The 20,913-nt window shown below is 42.2% G+C and overlaps 1 protein-coding gene across 10 annotated transcripts in view; it reads left to right on the top strand.

The window, feature by feature from the left end:
* kmt2ca (lysine (K)-specific methyltransferase 2Ca) overlaps positions 1-20,913 on the top strand; it is a 471,931-nt gene that overhangs the window by 399,011 nt on the left and 52,007 nt on the right. For all 10 annotated transcript variants that reach the window (XR_005942627.1, XR_005942628.1, XM_041184363.1 and 7 more), the window contains 4 exons: positions 791-854; positions 2,266-2,498; positions 4,517-6,208; positions 18,784-18,990. Coding sequence is in view for 8 of the 10 variants with exons in the window: in XM_041184363.1 (XP_041040297.1) it covers positions 791-854; positions 2,266-2,498; positions 4,517-6,208; positions 18,784-18,990 (2,196 nt within the window). In the remaining 2 variants the exon portion in view is untranslated. The remainder of the gene's footprint in view (positions 1-790; positions 855-2,265; positions 2,499-4,516; positions 6,209-18,783; positions 18,991-20,913) is intronic.

Genomic DNA, 20,913 nt, shown 5'->3' with positions numbered 1-20,913 from the left:
TTGAAGACCTTAATCAGGAAATGCCTTAACCTTCTCAGTTCTGCTGGAAAAAACCCGAACTTTTCAAGCTAAAATAAAAGCAGAGCACTGCAGATGCTGGAAATCTGAAATAAAAACAAAGCACTAGAAATATTCAGCAGGTCTGGCAGCATCTGTAGAGAGAGAAACTGTGTTAACGTTTCAGAACTGTTCTGAAGAGTTCTACTCGAAATGTTAACTCAGTTTCTCTCTGCACAGATGCTGCCAGACCTGCTGAGTATTTACTGCTCTTATTCCAACTTTTCAAGCTCCCGGCTCATAATTATTGGCACGTTCTTGTAGCCTCACCATTCTTGGTATCACCTTACTGAATGTATGTTGTTTCCTTTTCATTATTATAATACCCTTCCTATAATAACTGTTTGGACAAGATTCTAAAGGTTAGCAGGTGCCGACTGAACTGTGTTCTAGCAAAAAGGGTGAACCAGGGAGAAGGGAGGGAACCATTTTATATTTGTGTAGCGACCTGTTCGATTCATATCCCAGCATCAGAAGAGAAACTTGAACTGGTCACTGGACTGCTTTTGTCTCTGGGGAAAACTTTAGTACAGGAATCCTGGGAAGAGAATAAGGGCAGAATAATAATGTTATATTCCAAAAATAAATTTACTTGCTGTAGTGGGTCAGCAATTCTTTTCGTGAGTCTTTTCATTGTTTCGTACTGAGTAATAATTAAACTATTTTCTGGTTTGGAAGGCTATTTTGCTGAGACAAATGCTGAGATATTGCCTTTGATTGGATTTATTTTCAGGATGGGAATTTGCCACCTCAGATGTCACGACCAAATCCTCCATCATTTGGTCCAGGTTTTATGAGTAAGTAACAGTGCCTTTTTTTTTAATTACTGTTGTTTCTTGTTCAGTTATTTTACCTGCTTAATAGAATATCTCTGTTTTGCTATTTTGAAGCTTACATCAAAATGTTTTTCCTGACAAATGATCAAAAAATATTATTTGGTCGATAATACTGAAAATAGTTTGAAGGAGATAAGTCAAGAGAAGCTATTAGCCAAATTTTAGCTGAAATGAAGCTACCGTAAACCTAGCTCCTTGTAGTGCTTCATGCTTTGAGAGCACTGTTAAGTCTGACTCGGTGATGACACACTTTGCCTGAGTTAGGAAACTAAGTTCAAATCCCACTCCAGGTCTCAAGTGCACAATGCAAGTAGAAAGCTGGTTCAGATGAAATGTTAAAGCAAGCACCCCCCCCCCCACCCCGCCCAAGCCCACAGCCTCCCCTTGGTCAGGTGACATAAGGGAATCCCTCAGCAATATACAGAGAAGAGGACCTTCTCTCTTAGTCAACCTTTATTCCTAAACCAAAATCTTCACAACAGGTTAATAGGTCATTTAGCATATTGCTGTTTTGTGGGACTTTGCTGTACTGAAATTGTTACAATTAGCTACATAACAATGACTTCATAAAATAAGAACTTTAAAGCACTTAAGAATGAGTTGAGGCTGTGAAAGGCACGATATATTTGCAAGTTCTTTCTAAAGCCATTGAAACTGTTATGGGTTTCAGTCTGTAAAATTCTGACCCTCTGAAGAATGCATGTCCTTATTACTAATGAGTACAATTGCTTGGCAGCCATTCTTCAGATTCTGGCATTTGCCTGTCTAGATCACCTTGGTGGTACTCATCACGAAGACAGAGGTTTGTGTATTTGCATCTCACTGGACAGGTTTTGAGCTTCATAATGCAATTCGATTTGGGCTGATTCTACATCAATTCAATCTTTCATTACCCAGATGTATTTGGATTATTAGTGAGTCAGCATGTCCAGTTCTATGCAAGTTGTTAAAGTTTTGTAAGTGACTAGTTCTGAAGTTCAGTATCCCAGCACAGAACTGAGGGAGTACTACACTGTTGGAGGTGACATCTTTCAGGTGTATGTAAAAGACCCCTTGGCACCGTTTCAAAAAAAGAGCCGGGAAGCTACCCCCTTTGCTTGGCCAATATTTATCCCTCAGCCAGCACCAAAATCACGATCTGGTCATTGCTGTTAGTGTGAGCTTGCTGTACGCAAATTGACTGCTGTTTCCTGCATTATAACAGTGACTATACTTCAGAAGTACTTCATTGGCTGTAAAGCCCTTTAACCTGTCCTGAAATTGTGAAAGGCATTGTAATATATACAAGCTTCCTTCTTCATGCTCTATTAAAATGTCAGAAATGAGCGTAGAATTGGGAAAGAAATGAAATTAAGAAAATACTGTTATTCAGATGATGCACAAAAGAAACAGTATGAAGAGTGGCTCCAGGAAACCCAGCAGCTCCTCCAAATGCAGCAGAAGTATCTTGAGGAACAGATTGGGGCACACCGAAAATCTAAGAAGGCACTCTCTGCTAAACAGCGTACTGCTAAAAAGGCTGGACGAGAGTTTCCAGAGGAAGATGCGGAGCAGCTTAAGCATGTAACTGAGCAGCAGAGTATGGTGCAGAAGCAGTTGGAACAGGTAATTTCCCATTTCCAGACAAATATTATACATAGAAACATAGAAAATAGGAGCAGGAGTAGGCCATTCGGCCCTCCCGAGCCTGCTCTGCCATTCATTATGATCATGGCTGATTATCCAACTCAATAGCCTGCTCTCCACTTTCTCCCCATATCCTTTTATCCCTTTCGCCCCAAGAGCTATATCTAACTCCTCCTTGAAAACATACAATGTTTTGGCCTCAACTACTTTCTGTGGTAACGAATTCCACAGGCTCACCCCTCTGGATGAAGAAATTTCTCCTTATCTCAGTCCTAAATGGTCTACCCCGGATCCTCAGACTGTGACGTCTGGTTCTAGCTTCCCCCACCATCGGGAACATCCTTCCTGCATCTACCCTGTCTAGTCCTGTTAGAATTTTAAAAGCTTCTATGAGATCCCCCCTCATTCTTCTGAACTCCAGAGAATATAATCCCAACTGACTCAAACTCTCCTCATGTGTCAATCCCGCCATCCCAGGAATCAGCCTGGTAAACCTTTGCTGCACTCCGTCTATAGCAAGAACATCCTTCCTCAGATAAGGAGACCAAAACGGCACATAATATTCCAGGTGTGATCTCACCAAGGCCCTGTATAATTGCAGCAAGACATCCCTGCTCCTGTACTCTAGTCCTCTCGCTATGAAGGCCAATGTACCATTTGCCTTCTTCACCGTCTGCTGCATCTGCATGCTTACCTTCAGCGACTGATGTACGAGGACACCCAGGTCTCGTTGCACATTCCTCTCTCAATTTATAGCCATTCAGATAATAATCTGCCTTCCTGTTTTTGCTACCAAAGTGGATAAGCTCACATTAATCCACATTATATTGCATCTGCCATGCATTTGCCCACTCACTCAGCTTGCCCAAATCACCCTGAAGCATCCCTGCATCGTCCTCACAGCTCACCCTCCCACCCAACTTTGTGTTATCTGCAAATTTGGAGATATTACATTTAGCTCCCTCATCTAAATGATTAATATATATTGTGAATAGCTGGGGTCCCAGCATCAATCCCTGCGGTACCCCACTAGTCACTGCCTGCCATTCGGAAAAAGATCCGTTTATTCCTACTATTTGTTTCCTGTCTGCCAACCAGTTTTCTATCCTTCTCAATACACTCCCCCAATCGCATGCGCTTTAGTTTTACACACCAATCTCTTATGTGGGACTTTGTCGAAAGCCTTCTGAAAGTCCAAATAAACCACATCCACTGGCTCCCCCTCATCAACTGTACTAGCTACATTCTCAAAAAATTCCAGTAGATTTGTCAAGCATGATTTCCCTTTCGTAAATCCCTGTTTGATTCTGCCACTGTTATCCAAGTGCTCAGCTATTAAATCTTTTATAATGGACTCTAGAATTTTCCCCACTACTGACATCAGGCTTCCTTGGGAGATTTTGAAAGGTCATCAGACACACTGAGTGTCAACAGGCTGTCCCAGTGCGGAAGGCTTTGCAGCTAACCTTGATCCTTTGCTCAGCTAGTGCCCCATTCGCATGCAGGTCCACCCCTCACAGAGACACTGGAAGGATTCGGAACCCTGACCAACCCTCTCTGACTCTTATTGCAATTATTTACAGTCCCCACACCATTGGCTCAGCTGAGATCAAATAAAATAGTCCAGGCCATGACATTCCTTGTCAGAATGATTCAGCTGCTCAGCGCTTTGATCAGCTGAGCCATTGGAAAGCTCAGAATAGCTTAGTGCTTGGACAGTTTCCAAGAGTTTAGCTTCAATCCTTATTCTGTTTTTCTCATCCTTGACTTTTCTCAATCACTTTTCTCAAGTTATCAAAACAATTCAAGAGTCTTTCTTGATATTTCTGATCATGCTTGTGATTTTTAAATTTTCTGTTGCTTGCTGTTTATCTCAAGCTTTTCTCTGTTATCTACTTAAAATTCCTACTGAATTGTTTCTCATTCTGATTAGATAACTAGATTCAAATTTCTACAACTTTGACTTAATTTTTGATGTATAAATTTTTACTTTTCAGATTCGAAAACAGCAAAAAGAACATTCAGAACTTATGGAGGAATATCGTATCAAACAACAGCAGCAGTGTCCAATGGCATCATCTACCATGATGCCTACTGGATCAGCCCAGCCTCCCTCAGTCCAAGGCGGGGCACCATCCTCAGTAACTCAACAGAGTTTCTCAGTGATGCCAAAACAACAGCCCCAACAACAAATTCAGATGCCTGTTCCAGCACAGCCAAGTGCTACCAGAATGGCAAATGCTCCTCAGTGGCAATCTTGCAATCCTAATGCAGCTGTGCCTACCCACATTCCCATGGGTACCCCAAGGATGCAACACCCTGCGCCGCCTCAGTTGCCAATGACGAGCACTCCATCTACTGAAGCGACAACAGTCACAGCAAATCAACAGTCCAATGTGCCACCGCGAGTTGAATTTGATGACAACAACCCATTCAGTGAAAGTTTTCAGGAGAGGGAACGGAGGGAGCGTTTAAGAGAACAACAGGAAAGACAAAGAATCCAGCTCATGAAGGAAGTGGAACGCCACCGTGCCATGCAGAAGCGAATGGAAATGGAGCAGCAGCAAGGCATGGCAGATTTAAACACGCCCACCCTGTCTCAAATGCCGTATTTTACTTCTGACTTACCATGTGATTTCATGCAGTCTCAAAGGCCTCAGCAGGTGCAGCAGATGGGACTTGTTCCTCCACAACAACAGAATCTACTTCCACAATTCATGAATTCACCATCTCAAACATCTTTCATGCAGTGCAATGACCGTCGGCCTGTGGGGGCACCTTTTGGGCCTGAGGGTCATGCTATCCCGGGTGGTTGTCCACCTATCCATCCTATGAATCAGGTACCTTCTGGACTTGGCTTTCCTCAAAACCAACCAAGGCCTCCCTTTGAACCATGTATGCCTGCCGGGTCACAAGGGAATAATGAAGGAGCTCAATTTGCCCCAGATAGTGGAATGCAACTACCCGGCAATTACCCAGGTCCAGGTCAATCACTCATTCAACTTTATTCCAATATTATACCAGAGGAAAAGGGGAAGAAGAGGAGAAATAGAAAGAAGAAGAAAGATGATGACAGTGACTCTGTCAAGACGCCATCTACTCCACATTCTGATATCACTGCACCAACTACACCCAGTGTTTCTGACCCTGCTGCTAATCCACCTGGTAATATATCTGGGGACTTTGTGTTTAATCAAGGTGAACATGAAAGTGAAGAGATTAACCAATTGGTTAATAATTCAAATGAGCACCAACCTCCATCTGAACTTGAACGGCAACTTTCTTCCAGTGTCAGTGCACCACACAGACTTATGGTACAACAGGCTGGCCTGCCCTCTGAAACAGATCACAGTCTATCAAATGAAGGTGCTAGGACTAACACAGTGAAAGTGGAACAGACAGAAAGCACACACTGCCACGATAATTCTCAGCCTAAGGTGGAAACTCAGAATTCAGTAAAGGTAGAAGGAAAGGTCAGTTTGCAACAGCCTGCTGTTTCAACACACAATCCAACTGCAGGAGCAAATGTGTCAGGATCAAAGCAAGAATCGGGAAATGAGCTTCTGAAACATCTACTGAAGAATAAAAATCCCCCGTTGCCTCCACACCAAAGAGCTGAAGAAAAATCTGAGGATGAGTCCTGTATTGAAAGTAACTTAGTAAAGAAACCAAGTCCATTTGAGGGGCAGGTAAGACTGATCATGTGTTATTTTATTCTACACAAACAATTTAATTACAAGGCCAGTTTTTTGGATAATCTAGAGAGTTCTCAAATGTTTGTCTGCATTTCAAAAATACAACTCAATCCCAATCTTTTTAATTATTAAAAAGTATTCTGTAAAGCAACAGACAATTTATAGGTGACTTTCTTAAACTGTCATTCTGCTAAAATATGTTTTTTTTTGAGGACTTCGCTCACTTCCTTCAAAAACATTGGTAAATCTGTAGATGAGTCAGATATCTGCTTCGGAACAGCAATGGGCTATCCGTAGACTAGTTATCCAAAATACCAATGTTGATGCTTCATGTGCAGCACTGAAGCTAATATCAGGGTCTTGAGAAATGTTATCGTGGATCACCAATGATACTGACATATTCTGATTTTAGTGTAATTAAGTTATCAAACTCACTGTGATCTCACATAGAAACAGGAATAGGCCATTCAGCCCCTGAAAGCTGTTCTGCAGTTCAGTTAGCTAATGGCTGACATCTATCTCTAACCTCATCTGCTGCAATTAGCTTTTTTAATTGTTGTTTGTACCTGTCAGCTAGGTTTAGTGTTAGAAATGTGAAAAACATCCAAACGGCTCCTAAATCATATGCGGGTGATGGCATAGTGGTATTGTCACTGGACCAGAAGACCAGACACCCAGGGTAATGCTCTGGGGACCCGGTTTAAAATCAATAAAAATCTGTAATTAAAAGTCTAATGATGACCATGAAACCATTGTCGATTGTTGTAAAAATCCATTTGGTTCACTAGTGTCCTTTAGGGAAGGAAATCTGCCGTCCTTAGCTGGCCTGGCCTACATGTGACTCCAGACCCACAGCAGTGTGGCTCATAGATTCACAGAGTCTTAACAGCAAAGAAGGTGGCTGTTCGGCCCATAATGCCTGCACCGGCTCTCCAAATGAGCATTATGACCTATTGCCCTGCCTTTTCTCTGTACCCTCGCACATTCTTTCTATTCAAATAATCATCTAATGCCCTCTTGAATGCCTCAATTGAACCTGTCTCCACACTTCTGGGCAGTCCGTTCCCGAACCACTCGTTGTGTGATTAAGTTTTTTCTCACGTCACACTTGCTTCTTTTGCAAATCACTTTAAATCTGTGCCCTCTCGTTACCGATCCTTTTACGAGTGGAAACAGCTTCTCCCTATCTACTCTGTCCAGCCTCCTCATGATTTTGAACATCTCTTTCAAATTTCCTCTCAGCCGCCTTCTCTCGTAAGAACGTAACAAATAGGAACAGGAGTATACCATTCGGCCCCTCGAGCCTGCTCCGCCATTCAATAAGATCATGGCTGATCATCTTAAGTGTTGATTTCCGCATTCCCATCTAACCTACCAGAAATGTTGGGAAACACAGGACTTAGTGAGAGGGAGGAACTGAAAGAAATCAGTATCTTAGTAGGGAAATGGTGTCGTGGTAATTGATGGGATTGAAGGCCGATAAATCCCCAGGGCCTGATAATCTACATCCCAGAGTACTTAAGGAAGTGGCCCTAGAAATAGTGGAAGCATTGGTGGTCAGCTCCAACAGATTGGAGGGTAGCTAATGTAACTCCACTATTTAATAAGGGAAGTAGAGAGAAAACAGGGAATTATAGACCAGTGAGCCTGACATCGGTAGTGGGGAAAATTCTAGAGTCCATTATAAAAGATTTAATAGCTGAGCACGTAGAAAACAGTGGCAGAATCGGACAGAGTCAGCATGGATTTACGAAAGAGAAATCATGTTTGACAAATGTACTGGAATTTTTCGAGGATGTAACTAGTAGAGTTGATGAGGAGGAGCTGGTGGGTGTGGTTTATTTGGACTTTCAGAAGGCTTTCGACAAAGTCCCACGTAAGAGATTGGTGTGTAAAACTAAAGCGCGTGCTTCAGGGTGATTTTGACAAGCCGAGTGAGTGGGCAAATGCATGGCGGATGCAAAATAATGTGGATAAATGTGAGCTTATCCACTTTGGTAGCAAAAAGAGGAAGGCAGATTATTATCTGAATGGCTATAAATTGAGAAGGGGTAAGGTGCAACGAGACCTGGGTGTCCTTGTACACCAGTCACTGAAGGTAAGCATGCAGGTGCAGCAGGCGGTAAAGAAGGCAAATGGTATGTTGGCCTTCATAGCAAGAGGATTCGAGTACAGGAACAGGGATGTCTTGCTGCAATTATACAGGGCCTTGGTGAGACCACACCTGGAATATTGTGTGCAGTTTTGGTCTCCTTATTTGAGGAAGGATGTACTTGCTATAGAAGGAGTGCAGCGAAGGTTTACCGGACTGATTCCTGGGCTGGCGGGACTGACATATGAGGAGAGATTGAGTCGATTAGGATTATATTCTCTGGAGTTCAGAAGAATGAGGGGGGGATCTCATAGAAGCCTTTAAAAGTCTAACAGAACTAGACAAGGTAGATGCAGGAAGGAAGTTCCCGATGGTGGGGGAATCCAGAACCAGGGGTCACGGTCTAAGGATATGGGGTAGACCATTTAGGACTGAGATGAGGAGAAATTTCTTCACCCAGAGAGTGGTGAGCCTGTGGAATTCGTTACCACAGAAAGTAGTTGAGACCAAAACATTGTATGTTGTCAAGGAGGAGTTAGATATAGCTCTTGGGGTGAAAGGGATCAAAGAGTATGGGGAGAAAGCAGGAGCAGGCTATTGAGTTGGAAAATCAGCTGTGATCACAATGAATGGCGGCGCAGGCTTGAAGGGCCGAATGGCCTACTCCTGCTCCTAGTATCTATGTAACCCAGATAACGTTTAATTCCCTTGCCTAACAACTATCTATCTACCTCTGCCTTAAAAATATACAATGACCCCCGCCTCTACCGCCCTCTGAGGCAGAGAATTCCAAAGTTGCACAACTCTCAGAGAACATATTTCTCCTCATCTCTGCCCTTTAAACAATGTACCCTAGTTCTGGACTCACCCACAAGAGGAAACACCTTTTCGACATCCACCTTGTCAAGGCCGTTCAGGATCTTGTATACTTCAATAAAATCACCCCTCACTCTTCTGAACCCCAGTGGAAACAAGCCCAATCTGTCCATCCTTTCCTCATAAGTCAGCCTACTCATTCCAGGTCTCAATCTAGTAAACCTCCTTTGAACTGCCTCCAATGCATTTACATCCTTAAGTAAGGAGATAAAAACTGCGCATAGTATTCGAGGTGTGGTCTCACCAATGCCCTGTATAACTGAAGAATAATATCCTTACTTTTATGTTCAGTCCCTCTCGTAATAAAGGATAGCATTCCATTAACAGCCTTAATTACTTGCTGTACCTGCATACTAACTTTTTGTGACTCATGTAATAGAACACCTGGACCCCTCTGCACCTCAGAATTATGCAGCCGTTTTCCATTTAAGTAATACTTTGCTTTTTTGTTCTTCTTGCCAAAGTGAATAATTTCACATTTTTCCGCATTAAACTCCATTTGCCAGACCTTTGCCCACTCACTTAAACTATCTATATCCCTGCAACCTCCTCATGTCCTCTTCACAACATACTTTCCTACCTATTTTTGTGTCATCTGCAAATTTAGCTACCATGTCTTCACTCCCCTCATCTAAGTCATTGATGTAAATCGTAAAAAGTTGAGGTCCCAGTGCAGACCTCTGTGGGACTCCACTCATCACATCCTGCCAATCAGAAAAGGACCCATTTATGTATACTCTCTGCTTTCTGCCAGCCAGCCAATATTCCATCCATGCTAATAGGTTACCCACTACACCATGCGCTTTTATATTTCGTAATAAGCTTTGATATGGCACCTTATCAAAAGCCTTCTGGAAATCCAAGTACAGTACGTCTACAAGCTCCCCTTTATCCACTGCACATGTTACTCCTTCAAAAAACTCCAATAAATTGGATCAACAAGATTTTCCTTTCACAAAATGGTGCTGACTCTTCCCTGTTGCCTTGAGCTTTTCTATGTGCCCAGCTATAACCTCCTTAATGATCAATTCTAATAACTTCCCCATGACAGATGTCAGGCTAACTGGCCTATAGTTTCCCGTTTTCTACCTCCTTCTCTCCTTGAATAAAGGTTTATATTTGTTACTTTCCAATCTGATGGAACCTTTCCAGAATCTAGCAGAATGACTATCTCATGAGCCACCTCTTTTAAGACTGTCGGATGTAGTCCATTGGGACCAGGAGACTTGCCAGCCTGCAGCTCCATCAGTTTGTTCAGTACCATTTCCTTAGTGATTTCAATTTCACCAAGTTCTTTTCTCCCACTTACCTCCTGATTTGCACCAATACTGGAATGTTTTTTGTATCCTCTATAGTGAACACAGAAGCAAAATATTTGTTCATTTCTTCCTCCATTTCCTTATTACCTTCTATTAACTCCCAACTGTCACTCTGTGGAGGACCAACACTCACTTAACTTTTTTCCTTTTTAAATACCTGTAGAAGCTCTTGCTGTCTGTTTTACATTCCTAGCTAGCTTCCTCTAATACTCTTATTTCTTTCTCCTGATTAACCTTTTAGTCATTCTCTGCCGTTCTTTATATTCTATTCAATCATCTGTCCTGCCATTCATCTTTGTGGAGTTGTATGCGTTTTCCTTAAGTTTGATGCTTTCCTTAACGTCTTTAGTTAACCACGGATGGTGGGTCCTCTCCTTAGAATTTTTCTTTACAGTAGGAATGTACTTATTCTGAATACTCTGAAAGATCCCCTTAAATGTCTGCCACTGCTTCTCTACTGATCTGTCCTCTAGCTTAGTTTCCCAGTTAATTTCAGCTTGCTCAACTTTCGTCCCCACATAGTTGTCCTTATTTAAGTTTAAGATACTAGTCTTATACCGACTTCTGCCTTACAAACTGGATGTTCAATCATGTCGTGGTCGCCTTTACTCTCAGGTTATCAATTAACCCTGTCATGTTACACAATACCAAGTCTAATGTAACTTGCTCTCTGGTTGGTTGCAGAACTTGCTGCTCCAAGAAACTATCTCAAAAGCATTCTAAGAACTCCTCATCCAGGCTACTACTGCCAATCTGATTTTTTCAGTTTATGTGTAAATTTAAATCACCCATGATTATTGTCAACCCTTTATCACAAGCACGCAATATTTTCTATTGAATACTTTGTCCTACACAGTGGCTACTATTAGGAGGTCTGTAGACCACTCCCAGTAATGACTTTTTTCCCCCACAATCCCTTACCTCCACCCAAACCGATTCTACATCCAGATCTGTTGAACCAAGGTCACCTCTAACTATTGCACTAATGCCTTCTTCGATTAACAGTCCTACCCCTCCATCTTTAACTACCTTCCTATTCTTCTTGAATATCATGTACCCTTTAGTATTAAGGACCCAATCTTTGTCATCCTGCAGCCACGTCTCCGTAATTGCTATCAGATCATATTTATTTACTTCAATATGGGCCATCAATTCGTTCACTTTGTTATGAATGCTACGTGCATTCAGATAGAGAGCCTACAGTTTTGTCTTTTTGTTACCTTTGTAACACCTAGTCTTGACTGTTGATGTATTCTTAGGTTTTTTTCTCTCTGCCCCTTCCTGCCAGTCTCTGACCCTCATTTCTCATATTACTGTTTTGCTCTCCTGCCTTGACTCTGCACTTTGAATTGCTACCTCTACCCAAGCTTGATCCCTCACCCCTCTTGTTTAGATTAAAGCCCTTTCTACTTCCCTGATTATGCAATTTGCGAGGTCCCAGCATGGCTCAGGTGTAAACGTCCCAACGGTACAGCCCCCACTTTCCCCAGTACTGGTGCCAGTGCCTCAACTCAAGCCACTTCTCCCACAACAGACTTTGAGCCATGCATTCCCCTCTCTAATCTTATTTGCCCTACGCCAATTTGCACGTGACTCAGGTAATAATCCAGAGATTATTACCTTTTGAGGTTCTGCTTCTTAATTTGGTACTTAGCTCCTCATACCGATTTTGCAGAACCTCTTTCCTAGTTCTGCCTATGTCATTGCTACTTACATGGGCCATGACCACTGGATCCTCCCCGTCTCCAAGGAGAGCAGCCTCAACCTTTCCAAGCTATCCTCATAGCTGTTTCTCATCCCTGGAACCATTCTTATAAACCTCTTCTGCACTCTCTCCAATATGTTCACATCCTTCCTATAATATGGTGCCCAGAGCTGTACACAATATTCCAACTGAGGTCTAACGAGTGTCTTATATAAATTCAGCATTACCTCCCTGCTCTTGTACTCTATGCCTCTGTTAATGAAGCCCAGGATATTATATGCTTTATTAACTGCTCTCTCCACCCCTCCGGACACCTTCAATGATCTATGCACATATGCACCCAAGTCTTTCTGCTTCTGCACCCCGTTCAGAATTTCATCCCTTATTTTATATTGTCTTTCCATGTTCTTCCTACCAAAATGTATCACCTCTCACTTCTCCACATTGAACTTCATCTGCCACCTATCTGCCCACTCCACCAACTTGTCTATGTCCTTTTGAAGTGCCACACAGTCATCCTTGCAGTTCACAACACTCCCAAGCTTTGTATCATCCACAAATTTTGAAATTGCCCCATCCACACCAAGATCTAGATCATTAATATATAGCAGGAAAAGCAAGGGTCCCAATACCAAACCCTGGGGAACTCCACTACAAACCTTGCTTCAGCCCAAAAAATATCCGTTACTCTCTGCTTCCTATTTTTCAGCCAATTTTGTATCTACGATGCTACTGTCCTTTTTATTCCATGAACAATAACTTTTCTCACAAGTCGGTTGTGTGGCACTGTGTCAAATACCTTTTCAAAGTCCATGTACACAACATCAACAGCAGTTAACTCTTCAAAAAACTCCAAGTTAGTTAAACACGATTTTCCCTTTAGAAATCCATGCTTGCCCTTCCTTATCAGCCCATGTTTTTCCATGTGACTACTAATTCTATCCTGTATAATTGTTTCTAGAACCTTGCCCACACTTAAGTTAAACTAACTGTTCTGTAATTGCTCAGCTTATCCTTAAAACTTTTTGAACAATGGTGTAATGTTTGCAATTCTCCAGTCCTCTGGCACCACCCCTGAGTCTAGGGAAGACTGAAAGATTATTGCCAGTGCCCCTGCAATTTCTACTCTCACTTCCTTCAGTATCCTTGGATGCATCTCATCCGATCCTGGTGTCTTGTCAACTTGAAGTACCGACAATCTATTCAACACTTCCTCCTTATCAATTGTTAACCCTTCTAGGGACAAAGTTTCCTCATCTGTCACCGTGGCCTGGGTAGCTTCTACCTCCTTGGTAATACCTCAGCCATGGCCCCTTCGTTCATGTGCAAATTCCCTTTTAGGTTCCTAATCGGCCCTACTCCTTTTACCACCCTTTTACTATTTATATGCCTATAGAAATTTTTGGGATTCCCCTTCATGTTGGCTGCCAGTCTTTTCTCATAATCCCTCTTTGCTTCTCTAATATGTTTTTCACCTCCCCTTTGAACCTTCAGTATTCCTCTTGGTTCTCAATTGTATTTTCTACCTGACACCTGTCATAAGCGCACTTTTTCTTCTTCATCTAATTTCAATCTCCTTTTTCATCCAGGAAGCTCTAGATTTGTTTGTCCTACCTTTCCCTTTCAATGGAATATATCTAGATTATGCCCAAACCAATTCTTTTTTGAAAGTAGCCCATTGTTCAGCTACAGTTTTTCCTGCCAATCTTTCATTCCAGTCTATATGGCCCAGCTCCATTCTTGCCCCATCGCAGTCAACTCTAGCCCTGTTAAATTATTTTAAATGCCCTTTGAAATGGCCTAGCAAGCCATTCAGTTGTATCAAACAGCTACAAAGTCACAAAGAAGGAATGAAACCACAGATCACTTGGCATCGGAAACAACAATGGCAATCTCAGCCCTGTCGACCCTGCAAGGTCCTCCTTGCTAACATCTCGGGGCTAGTGCCAAAATTGGGAGAGCTGTCTCTCGGGCTAGTCAAGCAACCGCCTGACATAGTTATCCTCACAGAATCATATCTTACAGATAATGTCCCAGACACCACCATCACCATCCTTGGGTATGTCCTGTCCATCAGCGTCGCATCATGGCATCAGGTCAAACATGGGCAAGGAAACCACCTGTTGATTACCACGCACCATCCTCCCTCAGCTGATGAATCAGTGCTCCTCCATGTTGAACACCACTTGGAGGAAGCACTGAGGGTCCCTGAGTGGGGGACTTTAAAGTCCATCACCAAGAGTGGCTCAGTGGTAGCACTGTTGGCTGAGTCCAAAATGACATAGCTGCTAGACTGGGCCTGCAGCAGGTGGTGAGGGAACCAACAAGAGGAAAAAACATACTTGACCTCATCCTCACCAACCTGTCTGTCGCAGATGCATCTGTCCATGACAGTATCAGTGGGTTAAATTATTTTAAATGCCCTTTGAAATGGCCTAGCAAGCCATTCAGTTGTATCAAACAGCTACAAAGTCACAAAGAAGGAATGAAACCACAGATCACTTGGCATCGGAAACAACAATGGCAATCTCAGCCCTGTCGACCCTGCAAGGTCCTCCTTGCTAACATCTCGGGGCTAGTGCCAAAATTGGGAGAGCTGTCTCTCGGGCTAGTCAAGCAACCGCCTGACATAGTTATCCTCACAGAATCATATCTTACAGATAATGTCCCAGACACCACCATCACCATCCTTGGGTATGTCCTGTCCATCAGCGTCGCATCATGGCATCAGGTCAAACATGGGCAAGGAAACCACCTGTTGATTACCACGCACCATCCTCCCTCAGCTGATGAATCAGTGCTCCTCCATGTTGAACACCACTTGGAGGAAGCACTGAGGGTCCCTGAGTGGGGGACTTTAAAGTCCATCACCAAGAGTGGCTCAGTGGTAGCACTGTTGGCTGAGTCCAAAATGACATAGCTGCTAGACTGGGCCTGCAGCAGGTGGTGAGGGAACCAACAAGAGGAAAAAACATACTTGACCTCATCCTCACCAACCTGTCTGTCGCAGATGCATCTGTCCATGACAGTATCAGTGGGGGTGACCACCGCACAGTCGTTGAGGAGACAAAGTCCCGCCTTCACCTTGAGGATACCCGCCAATGTGTTGTGTGGCACTACCACTGTGCTCAATGGGATAGATTTCAAACTGATCTAGCAACTTGAGACTGAGCATCCATGAGGCACTGTGGACTATCAGCAGCAGCAGAATTGTACTCGAACACAATCTGTAACCTCATGGCCTGGCATATCCCCCACTCCAGAACATGCTGCCCCCCTAGCCAAGCTGTTCCAGTACAACTACAACACTGGCGTCTACCTGGCTATGTGGAAAATTGCCCAGGTATGTCCCGTAGACAAAAATCAGGACAAATCCAACCTGGCCAATTACCGCCCACCAGTCTACTCTTGATCACCAGTTAAGTAATGGAAGGGGTCATCAACAGTGCAATCAAGCAGCACTTGCTTAGCAATAACCTGCTGATTGACACCCAATTTGGGTTCCAGCAGGGCCACTTGGCTCCTGACCTCGTTACAGCCTTGGTTCAAACATGGACAAAAGAGCTGAATTCCTGAGGTGAGAGTTATTGCCCTTGACATCAAGGCCACATTTGATTGAGTGTGACATCAAGGAGCCGCAGCAAAACTGGAGTCAATGGGAATCGGGGAAAACTCTCCGCTGGTTGGAGTTATACCTAGCACAAAGGCAGATGGCTGTGGTTGTTGGAGGTCAGTCATCTCAGCTCCAGGACATCACTGCAGGAGTTCCTCAGGGCGGTGTCCTCAGCCCAACCACCTTCAGCTACTTCATCAATGACCTTCCTTCCATCATAAGGTCAGAAGTGGGGATGTTCGCTGATGATTGCACAACGTTCAGCACCATTCATGACTCCTCAGATACTGGAACATTCCATGTCCAAATGCAGCAAGACCTGGACAATATCCAGGCTTAGGCTGACAAGTGACAAGTAACATTTGCACCACTCAAGTGTCAACAATGTCCAGTTCAATGACATTACCATCACTGAATCCCCCACTGTCAACATCCTGGGGGTTACCATTGACCAGAAACTGAGCTGGACTAGCCATATAAATACTGTGGCTACAATAACAGTTAGAAGCTAAGAATCATGTGATGAGTAACTCACCCCCTGACTCCCTAAAGCCTGTCCACCACATGCAAGGCACTAGTCAGGAGTGTGATGGAATAATCTCCACTTGCCTGGATGAGTGCAGCTCCCGCAACACTCAAAAAGCTTGACACAGTCCAGGACAAAGCAGCCCGCTTGATTGGCACCACATTCACAAACATTCACTCCCTCCACCACCAATGCACAGTAGCAACAGTGTGTACCATCTACAAGACACACTGCAGCAGTTCACCAAGGCTCCTTCGACAGCACCTTCCAAACCCACGACCACTACTATCTAGAAGCACAAGGGCAGTAGATCTATGGGAGCACCCAAGTCCCTTACCATCCTGACTTGGAAATATATCGCCGTTCCTTCACTGTCATTGGGTCAAAATCCTGGAACTCCGTTCTTAACAGCACCATAGGTGTACCTACATCACATGAACTGCAGTGGTTCAAGGAGGCAGCTCACACCGTCTTCTTAAGGGCAACTAGGGAATGGCAATAAATGCTAGTCTAGCCAGCAAATCCCACATCCTGTGAATGAATAAAAAAAAACTTTATTTCTTCCACAGGCTGTAAACTAATTTAGGCCATTTATTGTGGAAACAGAAAACTTGTGGTATTAAACTTCGAGTAGTACGTCAGCATGCAGTGGCAAGAGAAATGCCAGAATTTAAAGAAGAGAAAAGACAATTTAGGTTTAACTGCTTTTGATGATGGGAATGTTGAATCTGGGGAGTTTTTTCAGAACAGCTAGGTTGACTATGAGATCTTTTCTGATCATATACTTTTCTGTGTCAGCCATTAACTTTTGCATAAAAATGTTTTCTGACAGATGGGGGGAAAAGACCCTGTTGCACTGGCATCACTAGTAGGAAATGGATTCACTTTGAGCGTTCCCCTTCTTGATGATGGCACCTGTTTACATCTACTATTGTACAGAGTAAATAGATTGCTGACAGTGTTCCACAGAGATTCCTATCAGTTGTAATTTACTGCTCATACAGACTTAATGAGGGTGGGGGAAGAGAGAATTTTTTTCTCAAGTAAGGTTAAACTAGGGATAACACAGGGACTGTACACTTAGCCTCCTATTGGATGACGGCTGTCTCAACCGACTTTCCCTTGGACATGGATTAGAGAGCTCTTTTAAAGAACTGGCATGGGTATGACAATACATATGGCCACCTATGATTTTATGGACTGACAGCAAAAAAGAAACTCCAAATTGGTACCAGATTGGCAGCCCACACTGAGAAGGTGAAGAAACTGGAAAAATTAACCTTGGTACATTGGATAATGATGTTCTAAGAAATTAGTAGAGCAGCACAGAATGACCTAGACTCAGTACACCTGACCTGATAGTCCTTGTAATTGTACTAATGAGCACAATGATGAGCATAATGACCTGCCTCAACAATAGAAGGTAAATGGGCAACCAAATGATGCAGCTTGTTCTTTAAATGTGCTTTAATATTCTAACGTGTGGTATTACGGCATAAATTTATATCTGCAACTGCTGCAAAGTGTGTTCATAAAAGTTGTGCTGTGAGGAAAGTTGCAGTGTTCCTGCTTTCACAGTCAGGTGGAGGAAGGGAACCGAAAAGTAAGTTCTTAAAGGAGTTGAAATAATTGTTTAGCAAACATGGGGGAAAAAATGATTCAATATAGAAAAACCCTCAAAACTTCATTTTGTGTGATCTAGTCAGGAGCCTCATGGATGACTCTTAATAAAACCAAATTCATATTATCTCAGAATGACATGGGATATAATATTACAAAGTGTGTACAGCAGAGAAACAGTCCAACATATTCATGCCTTGAGTTTTAGCCCCACATGAGCTGAGTGCCAGTTGAATTACTTTGTTCAGCTTCAAGCATCATTAGGCAGATTCTTAAATATGAGAATTGCATTTGAGACTCATAATTTTATAATAGCAAATGTTTCAAACTAAAGGTTTTGAATAGGGGCACATAAAGCTACTGTATTATAATTGTCTGTGGGAAAGTCTCCAAATAACAGTTGATGAATTTTTACATTTTTTAAAAATTGCATTTGTAAGGAAGGGAAGAGCACTAAAAGATAGTTTGGGTTGGGGTTGATTTCAAGCTGATTAACTGTATAGTTCTTTGACTTGCTGAGTAACTGTAGGTCAAAGAAGGTAAAATTGACAGTACTCCTCCAGATATAACAAACAATAGACTCAGCTGCATCTTTAAATGTCATTCTGTGTAAGACTCAGTTATTCAGATAGTATTAAGCAGCATGTATTTCATTTATTCTGTCATCTCAAAGTAAAATTTATTGACGTGCAGATGCTTGGTGAAGGTCAGCAATAAACCTGCTTGTAATGGAACTTCAGTGTGTTTGACATGATAAATTGTTTCATACTTTAAAACAAAAAATAAGATGAGTTTCTGATGTGTGTTTTGAAATCCAGAGTCCACCAGGTGGATTTAACTTTGATGCAAAGGTCAGTCAGCTGCAGAAAAAGGATTCAGAGGAAGAAAAGAAACGGCCAAGAAACAAAAGATCACAGAAAACAGCTGAGAAGACTGTGTCACGCTATAAGAAACGGAAAAAAGATGAGGAGGACAGACATGCAATCTACCCCAACACCGACATGCTAATGAACCAGCTGAAGCAGGTAAATAGTCCCTTGTGACCAATCCTAAGTCTTTCTAAATAAAATGCCTTGTGTTGAAAAAGGAAGGAAGCACTGCCAAATTGATTCATCAATATGTAAAGTGGCATTATAGATTGTAAATTAGCCTCTTTCCCCCCCCCCCAACAGAATAGATCTAAATTTGTTGGTAAATGAGCAACAACTTACTTGTATAAAGTACCTTTGAATGTAATAAAATGTCCCAGTGTGCTTCAAAGGAACATTTCAAACAAAACTTGACACTGAGCCACCTAAGGAGATAGTAGGACAGATGACCAAAAGCTTTGTCAAAGAGGTAAGTTTAAGAAGAGTCTTAAAGGAAGAAAGATTAATTTTCCTTTATTGCATACCTAGTGATGGTTGATGAGACCTGGGCCCATGCTGTTTTCCTCTGGAAAATAACAAAAAATGGGAACCAACAGCACTGATCCTTTGAGCTGAGTTTTATCATTGGCTTCTATATATAATTGACTTTGTGTTAGTCACTGTTTAATGGTAGAATTCTGAAATGGCAACTGTTTCTTGTGTTTTCAGAATAGAACAGTGCTGAATAGGATAGTTAGATTGAACAGCTCCACTGATTCAAAACCATGACCCCTAAACTTTTGCAGAGAAATTATTTGATATATTTTTGGCTCACCATAGAAAGATTTGATTAGTTGTGTTCCCAGTTGATGAATTGCTTGAATTAAAAGCAGAAAATATTGGAAATACTGAGCAGCATCTCTGGAGAGGGAATTGAGCTAACATTTCAAATTGAAGAACATTCATCAAGAACCTGTGACTTACATTGGTGACTGAACTACTGAAGTAACATTGTGCAGTAGTGTTTCTCTGGCTATTCATTTTCCTATGTAATATATTAAAAAATGTATGTCTGTATACATTTCCTGTCATCTATTTTTCATCATATATTCCTGTGCTCGCGTACAGCTAAAACTGCCTATGTAAACTTACCAGACTGTAATTACACCTTTATGCCAAAGGTGGTGTTGAAGCAACACCAGAGGCAAGAGGATGCAATTACAGAAAATCAAATTTACTGAGGCAGTTCCATTATAAATATGAGCAGAGAAATTCATGATGGAAAAAAAGTTGATGGGAAATGGGCATGACCATTTTAATATAATTGTAGATGACACCAAATATTTCATAGACTGAGTATTTGATTTTACATTAGAGTCTAAATTATCATTGCACACCAGTGCATTTATTCCTTGCCCTTTTAGCCCTGCCTCACCCAAAAACTGCACTTTGCCTTGGATGCACACTTAAAGCAGACTGGGTAGTCAACCAGTAAATTAAAAAATCCTGTGTTTGTATGTACTTCTTGCCAACTTCCTGTTCTCAATTAATCTTGGTCCTGCTTCTGTGTTAACATTTAATTCAAACATTTGGGCATTGCTAGACAAAAAAATATCAAGGTCAGTCCAGTTTGCCTTCAACCGTTCTGGTCTTGCATGATACAATAATAATGGAACTGTTGCCTAATCATGGCAACCAGTCTTTAACAATTAACCTACAATAGACCCAGATATGAGACAATTGAAACAAAAACAAAAATTGCTGGAAAAACACAGGTCAGATGGCATCTATGGAGAGAAAGACAAAGAGTTAACGTTTTGAGTCTGTATGACTTCTTCAGAACAAAAGAGAAGTAGAAATGTGGTGAAATATATACTGATTTAAAAGGGGGTGGGGCAGGTGAAGCTGGATAAAAGGCCAGTGGAGAGATTGCAAAAGATGTCATAAAAAAAAGATCAAAGGGGTGTTGATGGTGGTGATACTGGCTAAAGGAGGTGCTAATGGTGACATTAAGAGTAGAAAACAGGATGAGCAAGTGACAGATGGCCCTAGTGGGGGTGGGGTGGGGGAGGGGACAGTGTGGGAAAAAAGATCAAAATA

Source organism: Carcharodon carcharias, chromosome 3, assembly GCF_017639515.1.
Source record: "Carcharodon carcharias isolate sCarCar2 chromosome 3, sCarCar2.pri, whole genome shotgun sequence".
Lineage (NCBI taxonomy): Eukaryota > Metazoa > Chordata > Chondrichthyes > Lamniformes > Lamnidae > Carcharodon > Carcharodon carcharias.
This window is presented reverse-complemented; position numbering and strand designations above follow the sequence as displayed.